The following is a 24,544-nucleotide window of genomic DNA, read 5'->3' as shown; positions in this document are numbered from 1 at the left end:
CCGTACTCTGCGATTTCCGCGGTCTACAGTTCGAGATGCCTGGAATAGGTATTTACAGACGGGAATTTTTACTAGGCGACAAGGCTCTGGCAGATGGAGAATGACCACTGCAGCTGATGATCACTTTGTCACCACTAGTTCTTTAAGAGATCGAAGATCTACAGCTGTGTGTCTAAAAAATGACTTGCGAATACTTCATGGAGTAAGTGTAAGTGAAAGAACGATACGAGAAGATTAGCAGAAGCTGGACTTTATTCACGAAGGCCAGCAAGATGTCCACAATTACTTCCTCGGAATCGACAACACCGACTGAGGTTTGCAAGATCACATTTTGGGTGGTCTCTAGAACAGTGGCAAACGTACTATTCACAGATGAATCCAGGGTTTTTTAAGAACGCCGGATGGTCGTGAGCGGGTATATAGACGTAGAAATGAAAGATATGCTGACTGCACCATTTCAGAACAAATCTCATATCGTGGCGGTTCAGTCATGATTTGGGCGGGTATTTCTACCGAAGCACGCACCAATCTTGTATTTATTGAAAATGGAGCTCTAACCGCCCACCGTTACATTGAGGAAATCCTTCAAGAAGTTGTTGTCCCATTTGCTCCATTCATTGGGAACCAATTTACATTATTGCATGATAATGCTAGACCTCACGTTGCACATGTAGTGAGCGAATATCTGGATGAAGTTGGACTCCCAAGATTGGAATGGCCCGCATGTAGCTCGGATCTCAACCCAATAGAACATCTTTGGTATCAACTTAAAAGGGCCGTTCGTCGTCGTCCTGTACAACCACAAACCTTTTGCTTGAGCTCGTAGCAGAAATGAGATAATGGAATGAATCAAAAATCGAAATGTTTAGAATACATCAAAGATTACAAGGAACAGTATGTAAACAGAATTATCCACCTTAATTTTTCTACAGGGTCTTTTGAAATTACGAGAAAAAACAACAGTTTGTTTTACTCCTGTATAATATAGCCTAATCGAAAAATGCTACTTTACAAAATGATTTTAAAAAATCACAACAAATGTATCTAAAAACTGATGGCAAAATCGTGAGAATCTGATAAAAAATAAAAAATTTATAAAACATCAAACTTGGCCAATATTTCAGGGTGGCGGAATTTTGTGCCGGCGAGTGTATATTTAGATATAAAATTTAATCCCAGCACCACTGAATGTTCGGTTATGTTCAGCTTTTGTTACGATAACGTGTGTAACCACCTTAACTTCTTATTGACAATTTGATAGATAATGTCATTAATTGTCAAATAATTTTGTGTTGTGCAAAGAGTGCAAAGTTTTAGCAAGGTGCTTAAAAATGGTGGATAAAGGAAGTGTTTTACCTAAATTATTGTTATTTGTTTGTTTTTACTGATAATTTAGCTCCATCGGCGTTTTTTCCGATTTAAACCACCCTTATGTGCACCGCATTTACAACAAAACTTGTTTGTTTTTTTTTCTTTGAACGTTCTCTGAAACGTCACCACGGACTAGCAGTTCCCAATCCCCAATATTATTTTTACAATTTGATTATATAGCATTTGTGATAAGATTTAAACCCTCTCATCTTTTATATCGAACATTTCAGGTATTTCTGTTTGAAAAATACCATATTTTAGAACATGTGTTAGAAATTTACAGAAAAGGTAAGGCTGGTAATATGTGTTTAGTGTTTGTTGAGATTAATCATTGAGGCTAATTTGTAGACATTCTTTGTATAAGCCTTAACTAAATTTAAAAGTGTGCCAACTTTTACAGCTCAAGAAAATGGATCCACTATCAAGTCAAACTGGAGCAACTAATGGAGGAGTGGGATATCATCAAATTTGTATTACAGGCAAGTACCTACCTACCTTATCAATTTAATGTCATCAAACTCTTACTTGTAAGAACAATGTTACTACTTCTTTTTTCAATTATTGTAATTAGATTGAGTTATTTTATATTTGGAACTCAATACAATATAAAGTTAAAAATCAAATAATAATAATAATAGCATAATAGCTACATACAAAAAACTGGTATCAAAAAAGAATATAAAATATACAAACAACAAAATACATAAGACTGCAAGGAGAAAAAAAAATACAAAAAACTTGAGAAGCAGGGTCCGGTAAAGTTAAAGGGACGTTTAAAAACCGATTTTTTTTTGAAAATTTTTACATAGAATGTTGAGTGTGGTCAAAATATTGATAAAAAAGTGAGGATGATTGGAAAAAATACAAAATTTTGGAAATTATGAAGGTTTTTGTACATACGTTAAATACGTAATTACTGCCAACTTGCACAAGGTTTTTTAGCTCTTGATTTTGCTATAGTTAAAAAATATATATATTGGGGCAATTTTGGAACTTTTTGGGGGTTATTATTGTAAATTTGTATAATTTTTTATCGCTTTGGACCCCTTTTAATTACATATTTTGTAATTTACACACAAGAAAAATAGAACAACAACCTTCTTGACAAAAATGGCAGTGGCTTCACTACGTCCTCAGTAGTATTTTTTGGTTTTGCCGGGTACACTTTTTAGTTGGATGGGTTGGCTGTGGACTCAATTTTAGATAATAAAGGCACAATATAGTTAGATTTTACATTACATAAACAAAACACATTTATCAGGTGTTAAAAAATAGGTATTATTTATTTAAATTATTTGATATTTTATGTAATTTTATATATAATAAATATACATTTTGAAAAAAAAAACATAATTTTAAGATATTTAATTATTTATAGGTAAATAATAACGATGAGGTTTAATGTACTTTAACTTATAGTCAAAACAATAAATATCTTTAAATTCATTATAGGCATTAGGAATAGGAATTATAGGCACAAACACGCGGGGCTCCCGCCCCGCGTGTTTGTGCCTATAATTCCCATTTTCTAATTATTATCCCATTCACTAAGTAGGGCTCAAACGACTACCCAACCCACTATTTAGCGCCAACCCAAGGTTCCAATCCCTTTTTGCAATCCCAACTCCACATGTGCGCCAACCACACAGTCCCATGTGCGCACACGGGGCTGCCGCCCCATGTGTGCCCACTTTGTATGCGCACACGGGGCTACCGCCCGGGGCTACCGCGTGTGCATATTTTATGATTATATAAATTAACAAATACTTACCTATAATGAGACAGGACAGAAAATTACGATAATCGTACTAGTACAGTAGCCACTCCCAATAAATATGTGACATTTTGACAGTTTTTTTTATTTATGAATAAATTCGTATTTACATATTTGATATTCCTGATTTGCTTGTGAATGGAAATTTGTGTTTATCACCTAAAGAAGTGATGTAAATCCTTCTAAGCTGCTGAATTTTGTTACTTAAGGCTTTAAATTTAAATTAATAGCATATATAATGATCAACGTGATGCCTAGTCGCAAATAGAGTGTAGTTAAGCCGGGTGTAATTGTGAATCATACGTAAGTAGAAAATCCTTTATAATTTTTAAAATTTTGCATTTTTTTACTTCATCCTCACTTTTTTATCAATAAAATGTTCAAACTCAACATTCTATGTAAAAATTTTCAAAAAAAAATCGTTTTTTAGACGTCCCTTTAACTTTAACGGACCCGAGAAGCATAAAAAACTAAACATTAAAAGTGATAAAAACTAACCTAGATTTAAAATGGTATAGATAAAAAAAGTTTAAAATTGTAAATACAATTTTAACAAAAATTGTAAATACAAGTAAAGATAAAATTGTAAGCTTAAAATGAAAGTTAAAAAGGTACATATACAATGGCAATGACAAAATATTACAACAACACTGACAAAGACAAAAATAAAATAAATATCACAATATTATAACAAATCCTCTCAGGAGCCACTTTATTGTTATTATTATTATTATTATTATTATTATTATTATTATGTTGAGAATAGCAGGCGGTGAGACCGATGAAGCTATTGTTTCTTCCTTATGTTTCAGGCTTGAGTAGGTGGACCTGCTCACATGCAGTAGTGGGTCATTCTCTCCGAATTTTGTCCCAGCTCAACATCAACGCGATTTTTGAAGATACTGATTTAATTGATTTAACGAGTTCCACAAGTGCACTGCATGATTTGTTACAAAGTTTTTTCTGGGAAGTTTTTCCATTCTTTCTTTTTCAAGCTTCCTTGTATGTCCTCGGAGATGATGGTTTTGGCTATAGTGGAAAAGGTTCGCCAAATTGCACTGGTCATAACCACTGGTAATCTTGTAGGTTTCGATGAGATTGCCTCTATGTCTTCGCTCTCTGAGAGTGGTCAACCCAAACCTGATTAATCTTTCTGGATATGGCACCTTGCTTAATTTGTAAGGGATTTTTGTTACTTTGCGCTGTAATTTCTCCAATTGGTCTATATCTTTAATATAATATGGGCTCCATAGAACAAAGGCATATTCTATTTTTGGTCTTATGTAATTTTTGTATAGAGTGAATATCATTTCAATAGAATGGTCCCTAAAAGCTTGTTTTATCAGACAGACTAGCGAGTTTGCTTTTTTACAAATTCTGGTTATATGATGTTTCCATTTTAGGTCTGATGTTATTAGGACCCCTAGATCATTTTGTTTGTCACTGATTTCAAGGCACATCCATCCAGAAAATATTCATTATCAGGATTATCTGGAGCGATCCTCAACACTGCATTTTGATGTGTTTAGTTTCATACCCCATTGCCTTGACCACATCTCAACATTTTGCAGCAAAATGGATAGAGGATTAGCATATATTTTGCAGTCATCTGCAAACAGACTTGTGTCCATCTTTATAAGTCCAACTAGATCAAACAAATATGATGTAAAAAGCACTGGGCCAACTACTGATCCCTGGATAATGATGCTGCTCACTCAATGTGGACTGGACAGCTCCCCATTGACTATAACCTGGTAGAATCTCTCATTCAGTAATGCCTTGATCAGATCAAGCAGCTTTCCTCTGACTCCAAAATGCTCCAGCTTTGCCATTAAGAGATTGTGCGAGACTTTATCAAATGCCTTTTCATAGTCAAGATATATTATGTCTGTTGGCTGGCCATTGTTGTGATTTTTTGTCCAGTCATTCAAACACTCTAAAAGGTTTGTTGTTGTTGAACGTTTAGGCAAAAATCCATGCTGAGAGGCAGGTATCAAACCATTCTCCAGAAAGAATGCTATGAGCTCCTTAACTATTACTTTCTCCATACATTGCAGTGGGTTGCATGTGAGGCTGATAGGTCTGTAGTTTTCCGGTTTGCTCCGGTCTCCCTTCTTGAACAGTGGTGTCACAATTAAATGTTTCCATTCTTCTGGTATCTTTCCTTGTTCTAAGCATTCCTGCATTGCCCCCAAAAGCAAGGGACTGAGGGAATTTCTGCAATTTTGAAGGAAAACTGTTGGGATTTTATCTGGTCCTGGGCTTGAGTCCCTTTTCATATTTTCAAGCTCTTTTTCAACTTTCTCTTTTGTAAAATGAATAGTTACAATTGAGGGTTGCACCCTGCTGTGATTAGGCAATAATGGAATTGGATATGAATCTTTCGTGAATGCTGTATCAAACTGTTCTGCGAAAGTTTCCGCCATGGATTTGCTGTCTAGAAACTGCTGGGTTGCTGTATCTTTTAGGGTTATGGTTAAGATTTTCGAGTTTAAGGTATGATTTACGTATTTAAATAGTTTCTTTGGCGAGGCCGAGTTTGCAAGACCATTTTCATATTTCTTTCTGGCGTCAACCAACTTATGTTTGGTAATATTATTTTGGCACATATAGGCTTGATATTTGTCCTGAGTTTTGTTTGTTATATACTATTCCCATAGTTTCCATTTTTTGTTAATTTCTTCGAAAATATTTTCATTTATCCATTGTTTTTGGGGGTTTTCACATGTCTGGTAGGAATGGATTGTTCGATAGCACCATTCACAACATTTTGAAAGTTTTCGAAGATCGATTTGTTCGCATGCACTGATTGTAGTTGAATGAAGTGGTTGATTTCGTCATAGTTTGCAGTGTAAAAGTTCCTTCTTACAATTGTTTGTGTTTGTTTGGGTGGAATTTTTAGTTGTGTTTTTGCTTTTATTACGACATGGTCGCTGCGGCCAATGGGCGGTTCTGAGCAAAGATCAAAGATGCTTTTAGGATCGTTGGTTATGAAGAGGTCCAAAAGGGAACTTTGGTCTTTTCTGTATCTTTTTGATTTTGACGGTCTCCGCGGTATGTATTATATCCATCTATGCTAATCAGGCTATCACTTATGCCGCACTGCAGCCATGTTTCTGTCAACATAACTGTCCACTTGAACTGGTTCAAATTATCACAACATGTCATTAGGTAGCTTATTAAGCCTTTGAATAAAATGGTGTTGAGCATTCAACTGGTTTGACATCTATCTACTAGAATCAAATCTGTATGATTTCTTGTATTGCATTCATGTACATCTGTAAATACTCTTAATTTTCAACAAATTTATTCGGGTAGTGGATGATCCTTTATTTTAAAAATAAACAAGTACACATTAAACAAAATTCTTTGTTTTAGAGATAACATATTAAGGACATTTAACATAGACGCAACAGGAGTATAAAAATCACATTTCAATACTAATCTTATGGCTCTGTTTTGTATTATGTCTAGTGTGTCCACTTAATACTGAGGCAAATCAAACAGCAGTGCAGAACAGAATTGTAAATGGGGAAGTGCAAAGGAGTTGTAAAGCTGTAATTTTGTTTGCATAGAGTTTTTATAGATTCATGTCAAAAATCATACTTTTTTTGAAATTTTTCTTATAGTATAGTCTGCGTGGGCATGGGAATTTAGGTTAGCATCTAAAATCACTCCCAGATACTTAATCTCTTTTTCATATAAAATTTTTTCCCCATTCACAATAATCTGCACATTATTCATGTCAGCTTGACAAGTCTTTAATTTCCAAAGTTTAGACTTGTTAGTATTCAAGCTTAATTTATTTATACAGAGCCATTCAAATAAATTATAAAGGTCACCATTCATGTCTGCGTGCATCTCATGTAGGTTCCTCCCTACTACATACAACATAGTGTCATCTGCAAATAAACTTATTTTACACTTCTTTATTGCATGTACCATATTATTGATATAAAGGATGTTAAAGATATAAAGAAAGTTCCCTGGGGAACACCATATGCAACATTAAGGATTTCTGACATATCATTTATATATTTTACTTGCTGGACCCTATTACACAAATAGGATTTTAACCAGTCTAAAACACTCCCTCTAATTCCTAACTGTATCAAATTGTTAATCAGAATATCTCTATCTATAGTTTCAAAGGCTCTTCTAAAATCTAGGAATACTGTCAAAACCATTTCATCAGTATCAATGGTCCTGAGAAAATCATCACTTAAACCAACCATAACTGACTCCCAAAAACCTGATTGATTTGGTATTATCAATTTATTCTTAGTGCAAAAATCAAGAAGCTTTAGACATGATTCTAGCAACTTTTCATAAATGGGTACTGTGTTTATTGGTTGAAACTCATTGATTTTTTGAGTTTGACACTGGGAACAGGAATCACCGTTAATAAGTTCCATGATTCAGGAAAGATGCCAGTGCTAATTAATCACATCTAAGAGATGATTACCAACAATATATGCGACATTACATAGAACCTGTGTCAATATTCCACTCTCACCACCTCCTACTTTTTTTAAACTTTCAAGACTAATACTTGATGAATAATTCTGGCACCACTCTCTTTAAGTAAATAATCAAATTGAATATTTAACAGATATTTAAAGAAACTTACTCTCAAATATGCTAGAGTTATTTTGAACTTAATAATACAAGGAAAATAGTAAAATAGATACAATATTATTGAAATAGAAATTATATTTGCAACTAGATTGCAATTAGAGAGTTGTTGGATAAATTATGGTCAAACTGTATTTGTGCAAAGAATTATTACAATATATATGGAGCCGTTCACTAACCTCAACACTTGTTGCATTGGACAACCTTAAAAGACAATTGCTTTTTATAAATGTGAGCCAAGTTTGAACTGTTGTCAGTCTTCTTGTACCATGTAGTTTAATTATTTACAATTCAAATAAATAAATAAATTGCAATAAATTTAAAAATGTATATTGTTTTCTGGAGCCTTACTGAAGACCATGCAAAGAAATATTGATTTTATTACCAAAAAATTTGTGCATTTAGATACTCTATTATGCTTTAAAAAATGTGTATTTTGTTCTAAAACAAGGTTGTAAATACAGTGTTCATAATATAATAGTTTGAGGAAAGTATAGGACACCTTTTTGAAATATTAATGGCAAACAATTATGTAATCAATTGCTATAAAACACAGTGTTTATTCCAATTTAAGCATTATGTCAAACAACTCTGAAAAAAATTGAAAATTAGATACAAAAGGTTAAAGTACAAAAACTAGATGAAATAAACATTGAAAATTCATTATTCCGAATTATCTTCTTCTGCCCTAGACTTCCACAGTTGGTGGCTTTTTGTTTAATCTAGATTTCTAGGTTATGAGAAATAGACCTATCTATCTCAATTTGTCTCCTCATTAAAACTAAAACAGAAATATAAAATGTTTTTAAATGTAAGTACTTTCAGTATTGTTGTAAAAATGTCAGAAAATTTATTGGAAAATCAAAACAAACCACCCTTATAAACTCTTAGAAAGAGTTCTTAAGAAAAAAAAAATTAACTATATAAAAATGATAATGTCTTTACAGTATTTAAGACACTAAATAATGCGAAATTCTGTTTTTTGTCCTTGGAATTCACCTCCAGCTAACCTCATTTGATATGTTAAACCTCCATTGTGTGACATTTTTAAATTGTAAGCTGCATAAAATTGTCTATTCAACTGCACTAATGTTTTTTTTTTAACTTAAACATTGGTGTCTCAAATGGGTACCCTAATGTGTACATAATTTTAAAGGGCATATAATCTACTGCCTAACAGTGTTAAAAATAAATTTATGTTAATGAGGGTTCCTAGTCAAATGTTAATGGACTTATAATGGAGGTAATTCTGATTTTTACCTTTTTTAAAAATGAAATAGTAAGCTAATCTTCTTTTACATTACTTTAAGCAAAAGATATTGAATGATGAATAATTTTTCCTCAAGACATTAAAAAGAGGAAAAAATCAGGGCAATGTCGATCAATATACAATATAAAAACACTTTTTTAAAAGTGTGTTGTAGGAATATAGTAAATGGAATTGAAAAAAAATGTAGTGGATAAGAAGACTCCAAGAAAAATTAAATGGGAAATTTGTTCATATAATTAAAGTAAAAAAATTGTTTTTACATTTTCTACATTGGCATGTTTGACATTGTTTACATTCTGACATAAACTTCTTGTGTGCTCATCATTTACAAGTCCTATATAATATTTTTTCCTATTGGTATATTGTAAAAATAGAATTTAAATATATTAGAAAATATGAAGGCTATGAACCTATGCATATTTTTTTTATCAATCAACTAATACAGTTATTTAAGAAAAACATAGATGTTTTCCATGTTTCTTTGTTCACACATTCACAACCATGATATTGCTAAAAACCAAATAAATCACAATCATACCAAATAGTAATTTCAAAAGTATTAACCTAAAATTTTTAGTTTACCTTGCGTCAAAAATGTATAATGTTCTACCATCTGAGTTAAAGGGAATAAAAAAGAAAAAATTTAGCAAATAATGTACAAAGTATGTGCACAACAAATATAATATTTTCACTTCAATTTTCTAGGAATTTAAGTAGATATTATAATATAGTCCATTTTCATAGATTGTTAAGTGTTAATAGATTAGGTATTGTAGTACCTATTTAAGTTTATTAAATTTATTTGTTTTTGTAAAAATAACAATTACAAGAGATAACTAACGCACACAGGTATTTCATATCTAGTAGTAGTATATTTCACACCTAGGCGTTACAACAACTTAAATTTGTAATAGTGATCAGGCAAAAAATTTGCAGTTTCTAGTAAATTAGTTAAACAATCAATAAATGTGGTAGGGTGTCAGGGTTTACTGATCCCTCCAAATAAAAAAAAAATAATAAAAAAATAGATAGTTTACTTTTTAGATAATATTGTCTTCTTATTATTTACATTGAGATTTCATCTAATAATTTTATTTAAAATAGAAAACTATATAATATAATATATCTAAAATTTGGCAATGTAATTACCAACAGCAACAAGTTTTGATCATCAAATAGACTACTATAATTTAAGCAATCAAGACAGTTTTAGGTTTCTAGGTATTAGTTTCTAGATATTAGTAGGTTTCTAGTTTCTAGGTAGGTATTATTATTGACAATAGACTTAATTTTAAGAATAACATTATTGCGTTGTCAAGAAGAATATCTCCTGGTTGTTTTACCATTTTTGATAAGCCATTTTAAAGTACTTTGGTCAGAGTGCAGAGAGCATGGCTTATGTTGCTTCAATTGAAAGTAACCTAAAATATGGTCTTTCTTCTTGGGGTAGTTGCAATGGCTATCTATTGACAACTCATTTTTATATTATACAAAAAAGGCAATTTGGATTGTGGACAATGTAGAGATGGATTATTGATTTTTTTTTATTAAGGGTGGTTTGTTCTTAAAGTATTGTATGTTTTCTAATTGGTTTACAGCAATGGACATTATATAAGGCTCTTCATACCTAAAAATACCCTACTAGTAAATACATGTCAGTATATTTCTACTAATTCCAAGAACTCATCATTTATTAAATAAATTTCTCATATTGGGTTATAGTAAAAAAAATGAAACTATACAACCTAGGCGGCTGAGTAATTAGATACTAAAGTAAATTTTGACAATTGACACATGAATATCTGTGAATAATCTGTGATTCTTCTATGTATAATCTATAAGGTTATGTTGTGCATGGATAGTAATATTCAGAATTCAAGTTTTATCAAAAACAGCTTGGAGGCTGGTGGTAAGAAACCTATAAAACTTAAACATAACAATATGATGAGAATATGAATATTCAAATTGAAAAACTAGCTTTATTATCACAGAGTACATAAAGACATCCTTGGGTATAAAAATGGTGTATAATATAAATTGAAATACCAACAACATTAAAATACATACAAAATAAAACACACTAATTATATAAAAGAAAAGAGGACTATTAATTCCAGCTAGTCACATTAAAATATTCATCCAGAGTGTAACAGGCCTTTAAGGCCAATATTTTCTTTAAACTTTCTTTAATCTAACAGGACAAGAGGAATGGTTAAGGATTTTGTTACCCATATAAACAAATGACAAGGGCAATCTGAAACTGTAAGCCAGCCTAGTACCAAATAATGGACGAGTTCTTTCAATTCCAAAAGAATTGTTCATTATTATTTCGTTTTTGATTTTTGATTATTAAACTTGCTTTAAAATTTAATGTTTTACAAAAAGCGGATGCCACAACTCCTGATATCCTATTTTAGACAGAAAGTAAATTGCTCTTTTTTGAAGTAAAAACAGTGAGTCAAACCGATATTGAGCACATTAGCCCCTATTAAATAAATTGTAGGTGTGTAGCAATTCATGATGATGTCAAATTTTTTGGTGTTAATAACCTTAATATATTAATAACTACAAGAGGAAGAGAAACATTTAGAATGTCCCCTTATAGTTTTGGTTATACCAGTAAGCCCAAAAGAGAGAGAAAAATATGTCTAAGAGCAAACTTTCTTTAAATTAGACATCTATGATGTTGGTTTGTAATTTTTATTTTATGGTTTGGCATTTGAAATTAAGGAATATTATTATAAAATTTAAACTATTTTTAGGTCTTAACTTAATCAGTAGTGTATTTAAATAATAATAATAATAATAGTAATAATACTTCTTTATTTGCTCATATACATCCAACAGCTTAGCATCGTCAAATTGATGAATGAAAGTCTTTTGATGAATGTCTTATTATAAACGATTATTTTGCGGATTTTTATATTTTCTGCAAATTGTATAATAATATGTTGGTATAAATTTTGTGCCATTGGGCTATTTTTTAGTTGTAACATCTGTGTTTTATATGTATTTTAAGATTATAACTGTTAAACTCAAATATTTTAAATTATATAGTTATGTATGGTGCAAACTTCTTATAATCAAGGGGACCAAGAGATATTATAGTTCATTATAAATGAGTGTCCATATTATGATATAACATAAATATGTACTACTACACATATAGTCTGTTTAAATAAGCAACCATATTAAGGCACAGAAAAATCCTAAGCATTTAAATAGTCGGTGCCAGCAATTCATGACATCACTATTAAAATATTTTTGAGAAGACTATGATCATGACGGCTTATTGCTATCTCTCATAGTTATTAGAGAAGTTATCTCAAGAGTCATGTGCTAACTTGAAAGACTAGGCTGTTTTAGATAATTTTTGGCTGTTTTAGATAATTTTTGAACGAAACCAAAACCCAGCAGATTATTTTTTCTCTTTGAGATCTTGGTTCTTTCCCGCTTCTCCTAAATGTAACAGTAAACTTTCTTGGTGTCACTCTTGATGGTGGTTTAACCTGACTGAGTCATGTTTTTTCAAGAGTTTTCATCCAAGTGCATATTCCCCATTGGTAATTTGTCTGGCTCTGTCTCAATGGGCACACTCAGGATTGCTTATTTCAGCTATTTTCATTCTATAATGACAAACTGTCTTATCAGTTGGGGACACTCGGTGCACATGTCTAAGATATTTGCATTACAAAGAAGATGTGTGAAGGTGATTGCTTGTTTGGGCTACAGACAGTCTTGTAAATACCACTTCAGGAAATTAAAAATTCTCACTCTAACCTGTCCATTTATTCTAGTGTGCCTGTTATATGTTAGGGAAAATGTTACTGAGTATGCTACATTTGCGGATACCCACCTGCACTTTACCAGAAATAATGACTCCTTAATTCCACCTTTCCATCAACCTTCCAGATCAAGAACTGGGGTTTTGGACTACAGAGTGAAATTTGTTAATCAAATCGTTTATTTCCGTTGACATCATAACACTGTATAGGAATTCTCAATAAAAAACTACAATGCTAATAAAAATATTAGGTATAAAATTACAAAAATATTAAAGGAAACAAATTTAACTAAATTTAGTCAATAAATCTACAGTTAAACAACTCTGTCAACAAGTAAAAAGGACAGCCAGCTAACATGGTCCTAAAAGTTGGAAATGTCTTATCTCTCTTTCTACATGGGAGATGATTAAACATTTTGGGAGGTGTAATTTCCATCCTATACTTGCGACAACTGGGTAAAAGGGATGTATAATTTAACTGCATTTCGAGTTTTATAAAAATTAAGATCTTCAGATTTCATGTGGTTGGAAAGATTTTTATGTACTTGACATGTGCACTCCAAGATATAGATGTTGATTATAGGTAGGATTTTTTCTTTTTTAAAAGTACCATGGCAAGTTTCTCTGAAGAAAAGTCTAAACATCGTACGTACAATGCGCTTTTGATTTATTAGCACTCTCCCAATACTGGAGGAATTACCACAAGCTAATAACGCATATCATAGAGTGGAATGCACTGATGCATAATAAAAGCTTTTAAGTGTATATGCATCCACATAGTCTCGAAGCTGCAATATGGCATAATTGCTGCGGGACAATATATTGCACAAAAATTCCACCTGAGGATCCCATGATAGATGTCTATCAATTACAATTCTGAAGAACTTGGCGGAGTGTTGTTGAATGACGCTACTTGATGATTCCTTTCTAAGGAGTAAGCTCCTGTGCTGAATAGCTTGAATCGAAGTGAAAACAATTAAATTGATTTTCAAACTATTCAAACAAAGACCATTTTTCTGGCAATATACTTGTATATAGAGAGATTATAGAATCTGATGTAGAGAGTCCAGACCTGAATCAAAACTGCTGACATGACAGTATAGCAAAAGAATCTAAAAACGCAATAAGTCTTTTTTTAAACGATTTTTCGCAGATCTTGGAGAATATAGACAGGAAAGCAATAGGCCTATAGTTACTCATTTCTGCTGTCTCCCCATTTTTATGAAGAGGTATTGATTGTAGACGATGGGCTAACATGGCTTGCCCATATAGATAGCTTATGCACAAAACTCTTCAAGCATATTTCTTCTGAGACAGCTTAGAGGCTTTATGGATATGGCGGTCTTTTAAGTGCATACTATGCATTTTTTTATTCATATTTTGTATGGTATAATTTTATGGGGTAACTCTTCTCACTCAATAAGAGTGTTTCGACTCCAGAGAGCTTTGAGGACGATTTTAAATCTTCACTGTACTGAGCACTGTAGACCATTTTTCATAGAATTAAAAATGTTAACCCTTTCTTGTACATACATTCTTAACTGTCTTGTTGAAATTCATAAAAACAAAAATAGTTATAAAAAAATGTAAATGTTCACTCTTAGAACACAAGAGGTGCACAACAAATTCGTCCCCCTTATTTAAAATTACAAAAATCAAAGAATATTTCTTAGTCTTTACAATAAAATACAGTGTTCTACTCGCCAGCTATCTCTTAAAATATTCAAAGTACTCATCAGAGATCTCATCTCTTCTAGAACACAACTTTTATTCTGTTGATGAGGTTATAACCATGCCTCTAAATGAATGACAAATGTGCTCAAACCTTGACAGTTAAATTTTACTGTACTTTTTTATTACTATTATAACTTTGTTCAGCAACAGTATTAATGTTCTTGTTAAGATGTCATAACTTTGTACTTGTTTATATTTTTGCCTATATTTATATGTTTTTGTTTGTATTTGATTTTAAATTTGTGTAATGACTTGTAGGTATGTAATTTTTTTTTAATCTCTTAATTGTTATTGAACTGTATTTTTAACTTCTACATACACTGTTTTTCTTGGTTTTAATTTTATGACTTATGTGATGACTTAACTGAAATGATAAATTCAGGTTCAGGAGGTTCAGCATATGCTAGCAACAAGTAATAAGGTACCTTGTCTACACCGGATGACTTTTTTCTGTCAGACTGTGTAAGGGTTCTGCCACTTTGTATATTCAAATATATTTTTAGAAACATTTGAGGAATTTCTTCACTCCACTGTGGCTTTTTAGGAGTATTATGTTTTTCATGTTTATATTGTGTTTCTGTTAAAGTTGCTTTGTATTTGTTAGTTTTACTTAGTGCTTAAAGCTTGATCCCTGATGTATTTTTCCTTTAATTGTGGATTATCTTATCTTATTATAATGTGACTGGACGGGCTTTATTATTGTAATTTTAATTGTAATAATTTTTTTTCTATATTTTGACCTGTGTAAGAGTTTGTATTTTTTGGCATGAATAAATAAATAAATATGAACATGGGTTCATGTAAGCATGAGCACTATCATTAAAGAAATGCAGTAACGTTTTAAGTACGTCCAGATGAAATATGAAAATAATGACGTATTTATTGAACAGTTGGTATATCCTATGATCCATATTGCATGTTTTACAAGTTGCTGAAGTTCAATATGAAGGTAGCTGAAAATAGTAATATTCTGTGTTTTTGTAAAAAAACGTAAAAATAGAAAATATAGAATAGTTTTTTTTTTTAAATAAATGTTTAAAGTGGCCGCATTTAACTTCAATACAGGCATCTAGTCTCTGACATGACTGTGATCCTCTTCTTCCAATTCACCAATTTGTATAACTATCATCTAGGAATTCTCGCGCAACGATACTGTAGTTTGTGATATCGTTGTACCACATGCGACGTCGTTCTCTATAAGAGGATTTTCTCCATTAATCCAGGTAGCTGAAAATCCAAAAATCGTCGATACTATTCGTTGGTAAATCTGGGGGGAAGAAAATAAGGGCCAATTAAGTGGTCACTAATAATTTCCAATTTAAATATTTATCAAAAACGCCTATTGGGTATTAAACTGAATTACACATGGAGATTTTCTGGAGACCATACTCTATTATGTTCCATACGTTATTATGGGAATTTATTACTGCTGTTCGCGAAAAACAACTTTTATCCGTGAATAGATTCAATTTAAAAAAAAAATGGATTTAATGTTACTTTTTCACGAAACCAGTTCCAAAAATCAAGTTATAATGAAATCTTGAGGCAAAAGTGCTTGTACATGTTATATGTGATAAGGATTAAGTTGTTGATCTTTCAAAATTTGCCATATTCTTACGTGATTTAAATTTGGTTGCGTGCAATTTTGTGTACTTGTTGTAGGGTCCTCTTTGATTGCATTAAGCATAGTTTTTTCGTTTTTAATGTTTTTTTTACACTTGCGGGTCTACCTACAACATAATTGTGGACCTCTTGAAATTCACATAGTAGAGCGTGAATGTTGATGAAACTTTGTACATAAGGCAGCGGGCGTTGTGGAAATCCACCATCATATAACCGCCAGAGCCACTCTGTAAATGAAATGCATTATCTGTCATTTCTTGATTACTGAACTGGACCATTAGAAGAATTAGTAATCATCAAAACTTAATAACAAATATTTGATAGCTGTCGAATTATTTGAGAAAATAAATTAATTCAATTGTTTTCACGTACGTCATAAGTATCTAGATAAGTACAATGATTAAAGTATTATAAACAAAACAAATCGGTATCATGCTATTTAAAAAAAATGCAGTATAACATTATCCATATCTACTAATGTAGGGTTTAAAGCAGCTGTAAATCATGGGGTATTCATCACAGGGTGTACCTAATTAAAATAAAATACATTCCATTCCTTACAATTCTATAGAACAATATCATAATTTCTTTTAGTGCTGATATGCTATAGCTTGCAAGCAAAGCCATTGCGGACCCATGTTCATATAAACATTTCATCTTCGAATTGACCAAGAATTCGACGGCTAAAATTTGTCTACATACTTTATTAACACCCTGTTTATTTTTTTAAAATTTTACACCATTTAATATAATACGGTTATAAAATAAAAGTTTATTATTAGCATTGGACAGGTGGCAGCAGCTTTAAACTTATTTGTTTGCATGATCATCAATATTTCAAAGAAAATAAAGAACGATATACGCCTTTAAGATTACCTGGAAAACCAAGTCTGATTAATAAATGACTATTATGTATGTATGACAATTATTAATCGGACTTTGTCTAATAATCCATGTTATGTTTTACCTATATATAAATTACTAACAGTTATTTTTACTTTAATATTATGATATCGCTATGCCTTCAAATTACCCTTAGATAAACGTTAAATTAAATATTATGTACCAGTAAAATAAAATTTAACAGATTAAAATTATTAGAGTAAGAAAGTTTAATTGAATATATTAAACTTTACTTGAAATATTTCTATAATTTAGACCTAACAACTGCAAAAAATATTCTTTCTATTAGGTAAGCAACAACATTTCAAAATTTTAACAAAGTGTTATTAACAATTACTCATAGAATTTTTATTAATATGGATAAGATAAATGGCGTCTCTATCTTTTTTTGTTTCTATAAATACACTACCTAAAATATTTAAGTCAACAAAGGAGTTTTCGGTAATGATAAATTTTTTAAATTTAATTTTTTTTTGTATTATGAAGACAAAAAAATATATTTTTATAAACCTAATGCAAGTATTTTGCTAATAGTAGTCGATCTAATCTGACCTATTTTTAATTTGTGTTGTCATATATAACTTATTTTAGAAATACTTGAAAAAATTACAATAAAATAAAATAAAAAAATAAATTATTACCTGTAGCACTAGAGGTCTAATCGGTGATTGGTAATTAAAAATCTCTTTGAAAGGTAATTTAATTTGAACTTTCTACCTGATCGGATGTAACAGCTCGATAATTATAATATCAGCTCGCTGCATTAATTATAATACTTACATATATTATAGATTATTATTTAAGTGACATCAATCGTTATGTACACGGTGTCTCAAATTTGAGCCTCATCATTGTGATCCTGGAAACTAGAAGAGATACAAGGTCCCTTAAATGGAGGAAAGTTGGTTCAATTTGGTTCTCATTAAAGCGCCCTTTTGATATTTGAAAAATTTCGAATATTTCCGATGATTTTTTTAAAATGTTTTTAAGACATTATTTAAATAAAAAAAAACAAAATAAGTTTCACATTCTCATTAAAATTTTTTTTGTTTTACAAAATGCTGTCGGATTTTCAAAACTTTGTTTTTTTAAATACGGCCCTGGATTTTTATTAGGGATTTTATGAGCATTTTATGTTCCTAGACCAACGATGTATCGCACTTATTCAAAAAAAGACAAAAAATATATTTTTAATATGATTAAAAAGTCACAAAAAAAAGAGGTTAATAAATAGAATTCTTGTATTCTAACTTTGAACTTAAGGAATGGAGTTTTGTTTTTTTTTAAGGGCTATTGCTTATAGAATTGATTTGTGTTTTCCCTTAAAGTAAACAGTAACAGCAGAGGAAGGGCCAAAGTTAACTGGTTTAACTATGATTTGCGGATGATGAGGAAAAGACTGCACTTTGTGATCTGCTTAAAAAAAAGAAGTCTAACTTGCCTACAAAACAGTAACTGGTTTGAGGAATAGTTATAGAGCTGTACTAATCACTACACATAAAGATGCTCATGACCAGTATATTGAGAACTCGATCAATAAGCAATCAGCGATGAGGAAGATCATAAGGAGTAACTTGCCTAAATCCACCCATCACTCACCTCTAAAGTTAAATAATAATGACTTAGGAGGACATGGTAAATTTAGCACTTCCTTGTCCAAAACGCTAATGAATGGCTGAAAGAACGCTCCTCAAAGTCTACCCATTAAATTTCGCGCTGTAACAATTAATGAAATTAGATCAATCTTTTATGTAATTAAAAGCAGCAAGTTGGGAGACTCTTTCGGCTCAAAGTAATCGAGCATCAAAGTAATTAAAACTTTAAAAAACTTGATACTCTATCCTTTGACAAAATTAATGAACGAAGCAATTCCCCTGAATAAATTCCAAATATCTTTAAAAAGGTCAAAGCTGCACCAGTCTTCAAAAATAAGGATCACTAGGTGACAAATTCAATTATAGAGCAATATCAATCTTGTCTATTATTTCTAAAATTGTTAAAGGGGCTGTTAAAATATATTCTTGTGACCACTTTGAGAAATATAATTATTCTGTCAGTGGCAATTTAGCTTTAACCTAATAAATTTATAGAGCTGGCGATAAACCATCTTGTACATCAGTCATTGAGGGTTTTAAAAAGTACACCTTTGCTTCTGAACAACGCATTTGACTTTGCCTCTCCTAGCATTTTGCTCAGAAAACTTATTTCTTATGATGGTGTCTACTCTGATAGTGTTTTACTGCTGGTTTCTTACTTTCATGAAATGAGGCAATATCTATCCTGGAACCAAGAAAACTCTCAGGGGGCATTGGTACACCCAGGTGATCCTAGGTCCGTGTCCTAGGTGCAATCCTCTTTCTATATCTTTCATTTATGTAAATGATTTGGTACAGTTTCAGAGGGGCGGTTACATTTTACTGTTTGCTGATTATACGACTATTTACACTACTTATGAACCATCAAATTTTAAATATTTAGGAATTGCTGAGACACAGTCGGATGTGAAAACGGACATACTTATCCAAATATTGCCAATTGCTAAATAAGTATCTGTTTCCTAGGGGTTCGCCTGGATATTTCCTTGATTTTGGACTCATCTGTCTGAGCTAAGTAAAATGTTGTCTAAATCAATTTATCTTATTCAGAGTTTGTCTTCTTGCGTCTCTTTAAAGTTCCTACTTACAGTCTATCATAGTTATTTTGCCTCAAAAATTACGTATGCTATTCTGAAATGCTATTTTATTTAATTTTTCTTTACATATTCGTTTAAAAAAAAATTAAATAGTATCTAATTAGTGCAGTGTCCAATTTGAATTATAATTTTAAGCTTTCTTTTAATATGTAAAAATGCTCTGCATATTTCTTACCAATAAACATTTGAATTTAATAATATAATGAAAATGGCATTCCTCAAATCCAAAGGCCGAAATTATAGCATTTTATGAAAGTGGATTTCAATAAGATGCTTGAATTTGGGACACCCTACACTCATTAGTGTTTCCTTTCCCATTATAAAAACCAGACGCCTGAGTAACTCTTCCAATAGGGCCAAGGAATGTTGGACAATTGTCAAAGACATTCGGCAAAATAACATCTAGTTTCCAATTCCAAATCCAGAAATCCCTCCTAATGGCCCAAATATATTTTTTTGCCACATTGCCGAAAACCTTCTTCCAAGTCTTCTTTTTGGCACCCCAGATAAAAACCCGCTTTTCTATTATCTCACCAACAAAGATAAGGTTAAAAAAGCAATATCCGCTATATTAAAAACAAAAATAACTGTGATGGGGATGGCTTATCGTATGCGTTCTTCTTCGTTTTGACAGACACTGTGCCAAATGTACTAGCTGAAGCAACTAACACTTCTTGCACAATGGAAATCTTGCCGACATGCCTAAAATCTGCAAAGGTTATTCCTATCCATAAGGCTGCATCTACCAAATTTTATACTCATGTTTTTGCTTTTAACCCTCTCAAAACTAATTGAGAAGCTGGTGACAACAACTCACTTAATATCTTTTCTAACTTCAAATGGCATTCTGTGAGAAGTTCAGAAAAACTTATTTACAATTTTCTCAAGGAGCTTTATTTCCAGAAAAATGGTAATGGAACTTCCGCAGCCGTTTTGTGTGACCTCTTAAAAGCTTGTGAGTGCCTTAGCAATGAGATCTTGCGTCGGAAGCTTCAGCATGTTGACATAAAAGGTGTGGGGTTTTCATGGTTCCGCTCTTATTTTAAGGTTTGTCGACAGTGGTTGCTTGTGGGCTTTAATTGCTCAGAATATGCAGATATATTGTCTGGTGTTCTTCAGGGATCCGTCCTTGGTCCTCTACTATTCCTTTTTTGTATCCTCATGGAAAATCTACCTCATTTGCAGATGACACTATGATTCTCTGGCATTGTCCGGACAGTGAATCCCTTCTCCCAACTTTAACTACAGACCTCTTGCAGATTGGACAATGGTTTGACTGAAACCTTCTTTCTCAGTGCCTAGAAGACGAAAGTTTTGTGCTTTGGGTGAACACTGGCAGATGTCACCCTTGTGGGTTCACAAGTTGCACAACACACTGCAGTGATCCTCACACTACGGAGCTTGCAGGGAGGCTCTTATCTGAATGTTAGACTGACATGTAGAGAACTTGGAACTGAGGCGGGAAATCAGTGTACTATGCTTTCATAGAATACCGGCTTTTTGGGGTAATGCATGTGGTCACTTGTTCTAAATAGAACTACCATTATTTTTTGTGATACAAAAACGCGTCCTAAGATATATACCCGGTGACAATTTGAAAACGAACACCATTTAATATTGCCTCTACCAATGATAGTAGGAAAATTAGGCGAAACACGTCAATTTATTCATGCGGTTCCCTCCGTATTGTTACTTTTCAGTGTTTTCAGGAGCACATGTGGCACATCCATTGTATAGGTATTCAGTTTATTGTTGCTTTGTTGTATTGTTTTAATTCTGTATTATTTGATAAAATTTAACTCAAGAGTACTAAATATTAATCTAACAGTTTGGTAGAGAAATGTTGAGGTAAAATTTATCAAGTTTTTCTACATTTTCTTAGCATAACTTCTAAGGTACCAAAAGAATATTTAAAAACTTAATAAAATTGATCTGAATATAAGAAGCTGCTTATTCCATTTCGTTATGTCATTCATTGGGCAAGTGATGTATAATGAAATACATATTATTATATAATATTCTAATTAATTTGATGCCCAGTACGTATAAAAAATTAAATCAGAACTAAATAAATAAATAAAAAAATATGCCTTTATATTACGGAAATAAGTATCCTGAAGTAATTAATATATGATATATATATATGAAATAATACAAGTTAATAGAGAAGGTTGCTGAGACTGAGTTTACATTATTGGAATTATTTGTATAATAAAAATGCTAAATCTATGATAATTTGTTTATCCGATAATTATAATGCAATAATAGACCTCTTCCTTTGTTGCTATTTTATCATTTGGTTTTTAAATTAAACTTTATTAATTGCTAAGTAATCTCTTTATAATCAAAAAAAAAATTAGTTCTAATTAATTTTGTCCTCTCATTAAAATTATTGTTTTGTTTTATCAGTCGTATTTCAAAAAAAACTGTGTTTCTAGCAAAAATCGTAGAATATTTCATAAGGGTTTCTGTTTTATACTAAATTAAGTCTATACTTTTTAACTATGATACAATCTATGTAAATTATTATTTTAGTATTTTTTTAATTTGAGTTTAAAGACAAAAACAGAAAAGTTGTCGATAAAAAAAGATGGTAATACTACGTTATTTATAATAGATTACAGATTAATTAAAGACAATAAATTAATATGACTGCCTTATCTTGCTTGAGAGATAAACGCTACTTATTTTTTGTAATAAATGATATATTGCCATTGTTTTATTAAATACATTATTGTCAAATTATTATCACATACCCATTTGAAAACTGAAAAGATGCTTAGAACAGGGTTGTTTTGTTTTGAACATTTGTTTGTTTAAATTTGTCTATTTAAAACACATTAATCAGACAAGACAGTCATACAGCATTAATGGTAAACAAACATCTAAAATACAGAGTTACAAAAATGCAAGCCATATCACCATGTGTAATCTACATTGTATTAAAAATTAATAAAAGATACAATATGCAACTAACTAACTTACGCACCAACCACCTCATCAGGATACGAAGAAGTGGAATGAAGTTATATGAAGATATAACAACAGCAAAAAATAACGAAAATGCTAGATACGTGATAATCATGGGGGACTTTTACGCCAAAATCTATTCCAAATATAGACAAATTTGGACTAGGTCACAAAAACGCCAGAAGAGAAATGTAGAAATGAAAATCTGTTCTGTATGAACTCCTCTTTCGAGAAACCCCCACAGAGAAGATGGAAATGGAGAACCCCCGACGGTAACACAAAAAACGAGATCGATTATATCATCACTAACCGAAAAGATCTCTGTCAAGACGTTGGTGTACCTAATCAATTTGACACCGGTAGTGATAATCGAATTGTCAAAGCAGATATGCAATTAAACACTGTATTTGAAAGAATAAAACTAATCAGAAAATAACGGTTTCCGACAATAGATATTTTAACGGAAAATAAGGATAAATTTTGGCAGATCCTCAACACTAAAAGGAGGAATACTAAACAAATGAATCATATGGAAATAAATGAAATCCTCAAGAAAATTACATCCAGTATACACGTTGGAACTAAGAGTATATGTTGAAAACAAAAGGAAAGTACCAGTAAAATTAGTCCTAATAAACAAAAGTTAATAGAAAGAAGAAGAAAAATAGATCGAGAATCTATGCTCTATAAAGAAATAAATAAGGAAATTTACCGAAATGTCAGGAAGGGTTTACGAGATAACAACACAAAACTCATAAAGGACACTATAGGAATTAACAAAAACATGAAGGTTTTAAAATCCAAACTGTCTAGTGGAAGGTCGAGAATCAGTGAGAAAATAATTGCTGCTGTTCAGGATTTCTATAAAGAACTATACAACTCAAAGGTAAATAACCCGCAATATAATAGTAGAGGAGTGATTTAAAACGTAGGATCAGAAATCCCCGAAATAAACTCGGACGAACTGATGAGGGCACTACATCAAATGAAAAATGGAAAGAGCCCGGGCGAAGATCGGGTCACTAGTGAAATGCTTAAAATGGGCGGAGAGACCTTGCATGAAAGCGTTCTAGTACTGCTCAACAGGTGCTTGTTGGAAGCGAGAATTCCAAATAAGCTGAATAAAGAGGAAGTTATCCTGTTGTATAACAGAGGGGACCGGAATAACATTGAAAATTATCGACCCATTAGCCTGCTGTCCCATTTTTATAAGTTGTTAACCAAGATAATTACAAAAAGACTATCATCAAAGAAGGATATATACCAACCAGTCGAACAAGCAAGATTTCGAAACGGCTTGGGCACAATTGACCACTTGCAAACACTGCGCACCCTCATTAAAAAATCTACATCTGGCCTTCGTATCAGAAAGCTTTCGATTCAATCGAAGCTTGGACAGTTCTAGGAGCTATGGAGAATGCAAGTATTGACTCTCGATATTCAAACATTATTAAGTACATATACACGAAGAAATTGTTCACTTTAGCGTTGGAAGACGTATTTAAGAAGCTGGCCTGGCAAAATAGAGGAATCGATATTCAAATCAAATCAAATGGTTTATTTCCATCGACATCATAACAATGTATAGGAATTGTCCATAAAAACTACGATGCTAATAAAATAGTGTAAACTTACAAAGATATGAAACAAAATAAATTTAACTAAATTTAGTCAATAAATTTACAGTTAAGAACTCTGTCAACGAGTAAAAAGGACAGTCAGCTAACATGGTCCTAAGAGCTTTCTTAAAAGTGGGAAAAGTCTTAGCTTTCTTTATTGTATTAAAGT

The 24,544-nt window shown here is 31.7% G+C and overlaps 1 protein-coding gene and 1 long non-coding RNA gene across 4 annotated transcripts in view; one reads left to right on the top strand and one right to left on the bottom strand.

Moving 5' to 3' along the window:
• The first annotated feature begins 1,287 nt into the window (after positions 1–1,287).
• Positions 1,288–24,544, top strand: part of LOC126745492 (E3 ubiquitin-protein ligase Su(dx)) — a 124,162-nt gene continuing 100,905 nt past the window's right edge. The window contains exons 1-2 of one of the 2 annotated variants that reach the window (XM_050453361.1): positions 1,288–1,659; positions 1,772–1,850. In XM_050453361.1, coding sequence (XP_050309318.1) covers positions 1,781–1,850 — 70 coding nt within the window. In that variant the 5' untranslated portion in view covers positions 1,288–1,659; positions 1,772–1,780. Of the gene's footprint in view, positions 1,660–1,719; positions 1,851–24,544 lie in introns of both variants that reach the window. The other variant, XM_050453362.1, reaches the window with a different exon arrangement.
• Positions 8,321–17,848, bottom strand: LOC126745499 (uncharacterized). 2 transcript variants are annotated; one of them, XR_007663575.1, is made up of 3 exons: positions 17,736–17,848; positions 16,187–16,418; positions 8,321–8,561 (listed from the first exon to the last, which is right to left on the bottom strand). It is a non-coding gene; the product is annotated as an uncharacterized LOC126745499 (long non-coding RNA). The 2 variants fall into 2 exon arrangements; XR_007663574.1 differs by lacking the exon at positions 8,321–8,561 and adding an exon at positions 15,566–15,835.

The sequence above is a fragment of the Anthonomus grandis genome, chromosome 16 (genome assembly GCF_022605725.1).
Source record: "Anthonomus grandis grandis chromosome 16, icAntGran1.3, whole genome shotgun sequence".
Taxonomy (NCBI): domain Eukaryota; kingdom Metazoa; phylum Arthropoda; class Insecta; order Coleoptera; family Curculionidae; genus Anthonomus; species Anthonomus grandis.
This window is presented reverse-complemented; position numbering and strand designations above follow the sequence as displayed.